This window comes from Phalaenopsis equestris, unplaced genomic scaffold (assembly GCF_001263595.1).
Source record: "Phalaenopsis equestris unplaced genomic scaffold, ASM126359v1 Scaffold001079, whole genome shotgun sequence".
Taxonomy (NCBI): Eukaryota; Viridiplantae; Streptophyta; class Magnoliopsida; order Asparagales; family Orchidaceae; genus Phalaenopsis; species Phalaenopsis equestris.
The window spans coordinates 606-9,570 of NW_018165518.1; the positions used below are offsets into that span (position 1 = coordinate 606).

At 37.6% G+C, this 8,965-nt stretch overlaps 1 protein-coding gene and 1 long non-coding RNA gene across 2 annotated transcripts in view; one reads left to right on the forward strand and one right to left on the reverse strand.

Annotated features, from left to right (window-relative positions):
- Positions 1-344: 344 nt before the first annotated feature.
- Positions 345-8,965, reverse strand: part of LOC110033007 — an 11,456-nt gene continuing 2,835 nt past the window's right edge. The window contains 3 exon segments of the mRNA XM_020736829.1: positions 345-1,058; positions 4,658-4,875; positions 4,877-5,152. Of these exon segments, the coding sequence (XP_020592488.1) occupies positions 568-1,058; positions 4,658-4,875; positions 4,877-5,152 (985 nt within the window). The 3' untranslated portion in view covers positions 345-567.
- The window catches only part of LOC110033008, a 10,144-nt gene continuing 2,181 nt past the window's right edge, over positions 1,003-8,965 (forward strand). The window contains exon 1 of the long non-coding RNA XR_002294910.1: positions 1,003-1,072. This is a non-coding gene — a long non-coding RNA (uncharacterized LOC110033008). The remainder of the gene's footprint in view (positions 1,073-8,965) is intronic.

The following is an 8,965-nucleotide window of genomic DNA, read 5'->3' on the forward strand; positions in this document are numbered from 1 at the left end:
TGTCTCAAATGATCCACCAACAAATGTTATGTTGGCAGATGAACTCACAAATTTTGATATTTTTCAAAACTTATCATTGTCTCAGATGATCCAATGGGCCTGTTGATGCATCAAAATGTACTCAGAAATGTACTCAGATTCTGCTCTTTATTTAAATTTAGCTGTCTCATTGCTTATTATTATTATTACTATTTTACAAATTTTAGAACCGAACATTTTTAGCTTAAAATCTTCATTAAAACAAGTGTCAAATTAGACAAAAATTATTCCATTAGGACATCAGACAACAAAATTTGCGTCCAAAGTTCAATGATCGCATGTCACGTGACAAATAAGCCCAACAATTCTAAAAAAATTACTATAGTGAGACCCACTTGTCACATGATAAGTGCCCATTAGACTTCAGGTGCAAGTGTTCCAGGGAATAAGTGCCCACTAGACTTCATGCGCAAGCAAACAAACCAGAAATAACTTTCTTCCTAATAGAGTCAGCATATGGTGTTCTTTCTTCGTATTTAACGCATTACCAAGAGTTATGATTCATATGACATATAATCATAATTTGATTCACAATAGATTCCACCATAAATTCCCAAATAGCCAATCTATGAGCGACCTCTTACTCGTAACAGGTCTACTGCTGTCAATTATCCTAAACCACTGATTCTCAGGATCGCACGTTTGATCTCTGTCAAGACACAGGCATGTGCTAGTCACTATGGTTCTTCCATCTGAGCCGACATCCAAGCACAGACTACTGCTGCTGTTCGCCGTCAATTTTGTCGACAAATGCATCGTCGAATCCGATATGAGCTCCCAATTGGAGGCAGCATCGCTGCAAATCGTCCCAAACTTCACCTTCTCACCCTCGCCTGCTGCTTTGAGGCACACTGTTGTGCCCTTTAATAGAAGTGTGTGTTGTCCGGTGTAATCCCAGGCTTCGGACTCGTCGCATTGCCCCAGGTGAAGCGGCTCAGACAGAGATTTCTTCGCCACACACAGCCCAGTTGCCGGGTGGAAGAGAACTTTGTAGGGCTTTATGGCGGAAAGTCCAGGACCTGCATTAAACCAGGTGTTGAATTGGTACCGAACAAATGTTTAGGGTTCTATTGCGTGGTAAAAGTTCTTAAGTACTTGTTTATATCAAATGCAGTATTTTTTATTTAGCATTTTCTAACTAATTAGACAATGTAATGTTATTTCAAATGATCTACCAGGATTGTGATTTTTTTTTTCTTGGGAGGTTTGTTATGGACTCTCTATAGTTTGATCTTTTTGTGAAAAATGAAAAGAGTTTTGAAATTCTGTAAAGAAAAACAATAATTTTTTCTTGTATATCAACAAGCATAGCAACTATCTTGAATCCAGAGATACATATCTTGGGTTTTAAGATTTTGGTATTATTGGTAGAGCATTTTCTAAAACTTGTGTTTTAGTACCGAAGAGTGATGCCCAAATAATGACACTTCAGCTGTAATATGGAAGTTTTGTTGCAGTCTCTAGCAGCAGTATCAAGTTCTCTATATCCAGGAATTTATTGCTATTTTTTTAAAATTGGCATATATATTAGTATTAGTTGTCATTGTTTACGAAATAAGATGATTATTATCTTTGTTCACATAATTCCAAATTATCAAAATGGTTTTCCTTCTTTTCATAGAACCTGACCAGGTATGTTATATCAGAAACGTTAATATTTCAAATAAAACCATTATAGCAATTGAAATTTTCAATTGGTTTTGTATCAATCAGGCCCCCAAACAATTTTTTTCTCGAGATTAAATTCTAAAAATCATTGGGCTTTGCCTGATCAAATTCTACCTTCTCAGAACATGATAAAAAGTATTTATAACAAATTTGTCTTGTGGATTGCGATTTGCATTTCACATGTTTGTTTTTATTTTTTATCATTAATGGTGAGTTTATCAGTTTTTTTACTTGTTGACTTCATGAATATTTTCAAATCCATGATAGCTTAAGATATGGCTACCTTTATCTTCTTCATTTTTTTTTTTGCTACTTTGATAGGGATATTCTATAAAGTTATCAATGATAGTTATTCCTAAGTTGGAATTTCAACTCATCACCCATGAATATTCATAACCTAGCTTAAGAAGTTTATGATTTTCTTTTCTAAAATTTTAGTTAATTATAGCTTTTTGTAAAAGTTTTTTAATCTCAAATGTAAGTCAATCTCTTTAAAAATACCTTGGAGTTCCTGTTGTGCTGGAGCCCGATCCCGATCCCACCTCCCGATCTCCTGCTCCAGCTTCCCGCTTTCGCGCCCAATCACAAAAGATGCGTCTCCCGCCTGGCGTCATTCACAACAGAGGAACTGTTCCCGCCTCTGTCGTTTCGTGAATTGTCGCATCTACCTGTTAGCAATAAAATGTATCACACGACTCTCCTTCAGTTTTAGAAGTCACGATTTTTGGTATTCTTCTTCAGGCTTCCTCGAGATAGAGGAAGGAAAGTGCAAGCAGTAATTCCTTATGGTAGAAGGAAGAAGAAAGAAGAAGAAGAATATTGTTCTCCTTTGGCTTCTTCTTGGTGGTTTGTGACAGAAGAGAAATTGAGTTTATTTATCTTGTAAGTTTATCTTCTTCGGTGTATCTCGGTGTAGAGTTTTTTCGGTATATTTTGGTGTAGAGAGAGAAGAAGAGAGAGAGAAGAAGAGAGAGCAATGAAGTGAGAGATTCCTCTTGTAAGCGAGACAATCGACTGGTGTAAATTCCTCAAGTAGTAAATGCAAAACCACGTAAATTTGTGTGTTCCGTTATGTTACTGTTTTCTAGTATGAATTTTCTCGTTCTATTTTTTCGCTTCGTTGACCATTCTCTTGTTTGATTTATATATCTACCACATCAACTGGTATAGTTCACATCAACTGATATAGTTCACAACAACTGATATCGGAACTTTGTTTCGAATCTGAGAAAGCATGATGGCCGCAGATGAAGTAAAGGTTTCAAGGATTGATAAATTTGATGACACAGATTTTGGTTATTGGAGAATGCAGATAAATGACTACCTCTATGAGAATAAACTTCATCTTCCGTTATTGGAGAAAAGATCTGAAAAGATGGATGAGGCTAAATGGAATTTGTTGGATCGACAAGTTCTGAGTGTTATTCGATTGACCCTATCGAAGCCCGTTGCACACAACATAATATCAGTAATATCTCTTCAGCCATGTTGTGTGCAATGGATGAGGCATAATGTCCATTGTGAGTTGTGCCCAGTCAGACTTCAGTAATATCAGATAAGGTAATATCTTTTTCCACAAGTATTCTGGCCACATAAGGCCTGGTTAGGTTAAAAGTGGGCATATCTAGCTTCATAGGATCTCCAAGAATGACTCCAATAGAATAAAGAACTTGATGATTAAAGAAATGCAACTTGAAACCAGGTAAACTAATCCATACAGGAACAATAGGAGACTTATGATTTGGGTCAAAATCAGGAGACCACTTGAGTAACTTCATTGACTTGCCTGCAATGTTAATATAATTTTTTAGAGAAAATCCGAGCATAGTCATCAGCTAGGGTTAACTGAATCAACACATGTTTCTCATCCAAAAGTCTCACTTTCCACTTACCTACAAGTTTGAGATCGTGAACACTCCTGATAACTTCCATAGGTGGGTGACCCCACTAAAAATTTTCTAATAAGAGAAAATTTGAATTTTTTGGTTATGGTTGAAATTTCTGAATCAGAGAAAAATAGTGTTGTTTTCTCACTCTTCCTGTTTATCTTCTTAAGAAAAGGGCGATCGCTGGTACCATCACGACATTCCTTGTAGCTTGAGGGAAAGACAATAGTAGACTTCGCAAGATAATTACCCACCACGTGGATGAAAGAAGCTTTGTCAGGATCAACAGAAGAAGAAGGAAACACCATAACGATGATCCTTCAGCCCGCAGATGCAAAAGCCAAAGAAACCCGACGCGCGTCAGTTCGTCGAACCCGCAGAGAAACAAGCGCAGGACGGAAGAAAGGCGTGTACTGGTCGAAAACAGAAACGCAAGCAGCACGGGCGTAGCTCAATCGGCCCTACAGCGACCACGATGCAGGCGCAGCATGATCATGATCGGCTCTACAGCACAGGCGTAGCATGATTACGATCCCGATCGACCCTACAGCTCGACGAAACAGACGACATAACGGAGGAGGCTCCCCTGCTTCTACGAGCGTGGAATACAGGTAGCAGAGGCTAGGGTTTCGCCTCACAGCAAAACCCTAGCAGAGCTTCGACGAAGGAGACAGCGAAACCCTAGCAGAGCTTCGACGAAGGAGACGACTCCAACCATACTGTATATATTAATCTTGTGTATTTCTTTAGCATAACCCATTTGTGTAATTTTGATAAACACTTTTGTCTTTTTATTCTCTAAAATGTGTCCTGACTTTCATTATTCCCAAAATAATTCTGAACAGTTACATTTTTACACAATATGAAACTATGAAGCCTTTTACCAAATTTTCCTTTTTTTTCATTCTTCTCATTTCTCTTAACCTTGTCATAGTTATGATCAACATTTCAATGTCTTCAAAATATAATGCATTGTTATTAATCAAATAACTAATTTTCGCAAATCAAAATCATAACCATAGCAAATGACAGCAAACCAAATAGCATAGAAATCACAATTTTACCTTGAAAAGGAGATTGCAGAGTTGATATCCTTTGCAAAAGGGAAGAGTTCCTTTGCCTGCTCCAATCGTAAGATAGCGAACCATAAAACTCTTCCATGCCCACCACGCCTTCTCTAAGATAGTAGCTTCCTTGCAGAGTCCAAAGCGCCCAGTCTACATCAAGTTCAGCCGCCAAGCCAAGAAAGCAACCAAAGTAGCGGGTGGCATTGGGGTTCACTTATGAAGAGGGGCCAGCCCTGGCTCACTAGGAATCCCGCCCTTCTCATGACGCTAGATGAAATGGAGCCACAGACTTGGTTTGGGCTGCCACTTTGCCAAGCATTTCCATTAGAGAAGGCATACCAATGCAGCTCAAATACAAGCTTTGAAGGAAAGCTTAGCTGAACCTGCTTATTTGAAAGGAAGCTCAGATCATTGTCGAAACTTAGGCCGGAAAGTATAACAAGGACGTTTGGATTAGCGGCATGCACTGCCTCTGCACCTCTTTGCATGTATCTGGATTATTCATCTCAAGAAGTAGTCAGGTTTTAACATAACAGTAAGTATTGAGTGCTTGTGAGACAAAGTGAGTTCATATAAGAGCTATGTGTTAGGAAATTTTATATGTGAACCCATATATAATAATTATAATGTTAGAATAATTAGAAATAGAATAATTAGAAAATAATTTATTCCTGTTAGAAGTTATGAGGATTAGATTTATATTATTGGATTTGATTTATTTTCTTTCCTATACTAGATTTATTTCCTTTCTTATTTTAGATTTTCCTATTTTTTGTAGTTTCATTTATTTCCATGTAATTATTAAGAATTGATTAATTGGAGATATATATATTATATCTTTCATTTCATGTTTTTTTTTTTTTATCTTTCATATTCTAGGATCTGCCCCTAAGCTGCAACTGCAAGTTGCGAGAGCGTCGAGAAATGGCAGAGGCAATAGAGGACACTCGAGCGCCTTTCTTCTCAGCTCGCAGATGCTCTCCTTAGACATCTACACAACAGCCGCCTCCTTTTCACATCCATCCTTAAAGTTTCCACCTTTCTATCAAAATGGTTGACTTCATAGGGAACGACAGCCTAAAAGAATTGGACCTGTCAAGATGCGCAAGTGTCACGGATGATGGCATTATGCATTTTTATCCATTTCAAGTTTGTAGAAGCTATGTATGTCGAAAACATGATTGATTGTTGGAGTGCTCTGCCTCTCTTCCTTTGTAAATATCCGTGTGTTTGATCTGGGAGGGATTCTTGTCACTGATATGGCACTATCATCATTACAGGTGCTGACACTGCTCGATCACTTGGATTTATTGCACAGTGAAATTTCCAACATTGGTGCTACTACGATTTAAAAGTTATCTATGTTGAGCTTTTTAAATATAGCTTGGACTAAAGTTACCAGATTACCTTTTCTTTCTCTTTCTTGTTTAAACACGAGTAACCACACTATCCATTCTATGGTTGATGGAGACGATGGAGCCACTTCTCCTTTGTCAAAGTTGATTGTTACTTGAATACTTTTTATTGATGTAGATTAGGTTTTTTCAAGTCTACAATCAAGCTGCTAGAAATTCATGGTTATATCTTACTCAAACATTCGCAACTTCAACTTTTTGGTTTTTTTGGATAACCTGGAACATTTAAATCTTAGTCATACCCAGATAATCGATGGTTCAATGGAGCAGTAGCATCAGCTGGAGAGAAATTGAAATATTTAAATCTCAGCGGACTTTTCTTGTAGCAGACCCCTCCAGAGTTTTTTTCTACCACAGGACCCTTCTCAGGCCATACCTTAGGCCATATCCTGCAGTTTTACCTGCATATGTTTTTTTCTTTTTTCTACTGGTCATACCCTTCAGCTTTCCCTGCAGGTGTTCTTCCTTTTTTTTGTTACTCGTAGGCCATATCCTACAGTTTCCTCTACTTCCCTGCAAACATTTTTTCATCATTACCTATAGAAGCATTTTGCCTATCTGCAGACATGGCAAAAACTGTAGTCAAAGACATCGCCTACCTGCAGACATTGCAAAAACTGTAGTCAATGACAATTGCAGTCAACTAGAAGTCAACTTTGCTTGTAGGTTGTCTACTTTCTTGCAAATTTCTATGCAGAATTATCTGCAGGAGCTTTTCGCCTACCTATAAACACTACAGAAATTGTAATCAACTAAAAATATCCCTAAATGTTTTTGGGGTTGATTGTCAAGTACGGGAAGAAAACTTCAAGTTCTACCTCATAAAGAAAATTCCTCACCTATTGTTTGATATTATCATGTTCAAATTGAACATGGTTGTCAACCATATTTCAACTTGAGCGAGAGTGTTATAAGTTATATTAGGAAAAAGTTTATTCCTATTAGGAGTTATGGGGATTAGATTTTACTTCATTTCCTATTTCAGATTTATTTTCTTGGATTGAATTTATTTCCTTTCCTATTTTAGGCTTTCCTATTTTAGGTTTTCCTATTTTATGTCGTTTCTTTTTTTCTCCAAGTAATTAATATGAATTGATTAATTGGAGATATAGGTGTTATATCTTTCATTTCATGTTATTTCTTTTTTCTTGTATTTCCTATTCTAGGATTCATGTAAAGGGTATTTATACCCCATTTTCATATCAATAATATAATTATTCTTAAATATAAAAATTAACAATACTTTAGGCTAAGTCTTTGTTAGGAAATAAATCAATGACATTAAATAAAATTAAAAAATAAAGAACAAAAGTGACCCCGACCAAACTCTAATGCAGTGTTTTTTTATTAGGAAATAAATTAATGACATTAATTACCTTGATATGATGTAATGACATTAATTGTCCTGATATGGAGTAATTAACGTCGATTTCATATGTTGATGTCTAGGCTTAATTTTCGCTCTTAATTGATTTTCTTTTCTATTCTAAATCTTAGAATATTTATATAAATATCACCCTTGTATAATGGGATGAAGGCACCAAAAAATACAAATACTTTTTCCTTATTATGGTATTTTTTTTTTCAGCACTTAATCCTGCCCTGTTATGGGGAAAAAATTTGCGTACATAAGACGTACGCAGAGTTGCGTACGTCTGTAACCTGCAAACAGGTTACAGGGAGAATTTTAGGAGGTTATAACCGCGTTATTCCCCCTGTAACCTCCCTGTAACCTACCTGTACCTTCGAGTAAGTTCCGCGCTTCTGTTTTCATATATAGGTAGGTTACAGGGAGGTTATAGGGTGTATAACGCGGTTATAACCTCCTGAAATCCTCCCTGCAGATTACAGACGTACCCAGCATAAGTCTCTTATGTAAGCAAATGTTTTCCCTGTTATGGAGCTAGAGTCGAACCCTTCCCCGTCGCGCAAACCTTCTGCCTCACCTTCCCCGTCGCGCAAACCTTCTGCCTGTGCCCTAAGCACACGGATCTACTCTGCCCTTAATCCTCCATGCGATCCTGCTTTTGCTTTACTCCTGTGTGATTCCTTCTTATTTGAATCAAATCTCGGCTCTGCCTTAACCGGTTGAGGCAAGTTCGCACCTTCGAAGCTAGGCAAGCTTGCGTCGTTCGAAGCAGCCTCTTCCTTGTGGCGTTCGATCCCTTTTGTCTCGTCTTCCAACACCTGCACGCCGGTGTTTCTCTGTGCTCTTCCCTATGAGATATCAGGTGCATGCTTGAGCTCGCGATTACCTCTCTGCCCTAGCGTGCAAAGAGGCCGCAACCCTGACTCGACCCAAAGCTGCCATCTTGATTCTCCTCTCTATTGTCGCGATTCCCCTTTGCCAAAGAAGTTGTCGTATGAGCTTTCCTCCTCTCTGTTGCCACGATTCCCCTCTTCCATAGCCTCATGTGATTCACCGTTGCTGCACCTCCCTTTCGCAATCGACCACACTCCTATCTGTTCGTAGAAGCTTTATTCTCTGTGACCTCCACTCCCTAATAGAGAAATCAGATTTTGTAAATCCGATTGCAACAGTTTTGACTGATTCAAACTTTAATTTGTGGGTACAATAATAAAAAACTTCTTGATCGGTCGCAAACTTTGGTGTATTGTTACTAGAGATATCAATAAGTCAACCAAACAACAAAATGAAACAGATGACAAATTTGCTGACCGCCTTGAAGATTGGGATAGCAAAAACCATCAGATTATTACTTGGTTTCGTAACACCTCTATTCCATTTATTTACATCTAATTTGCTGATTATGACACTGCAAAAAAAATTTGGGAGTTCTTAGTCAATAGATATCGAACTACTGGACTTGTTCATTACTTTCAGTTATGAACTTTGCTTCATGTTAGGAAATAAATTAATGTCATTATA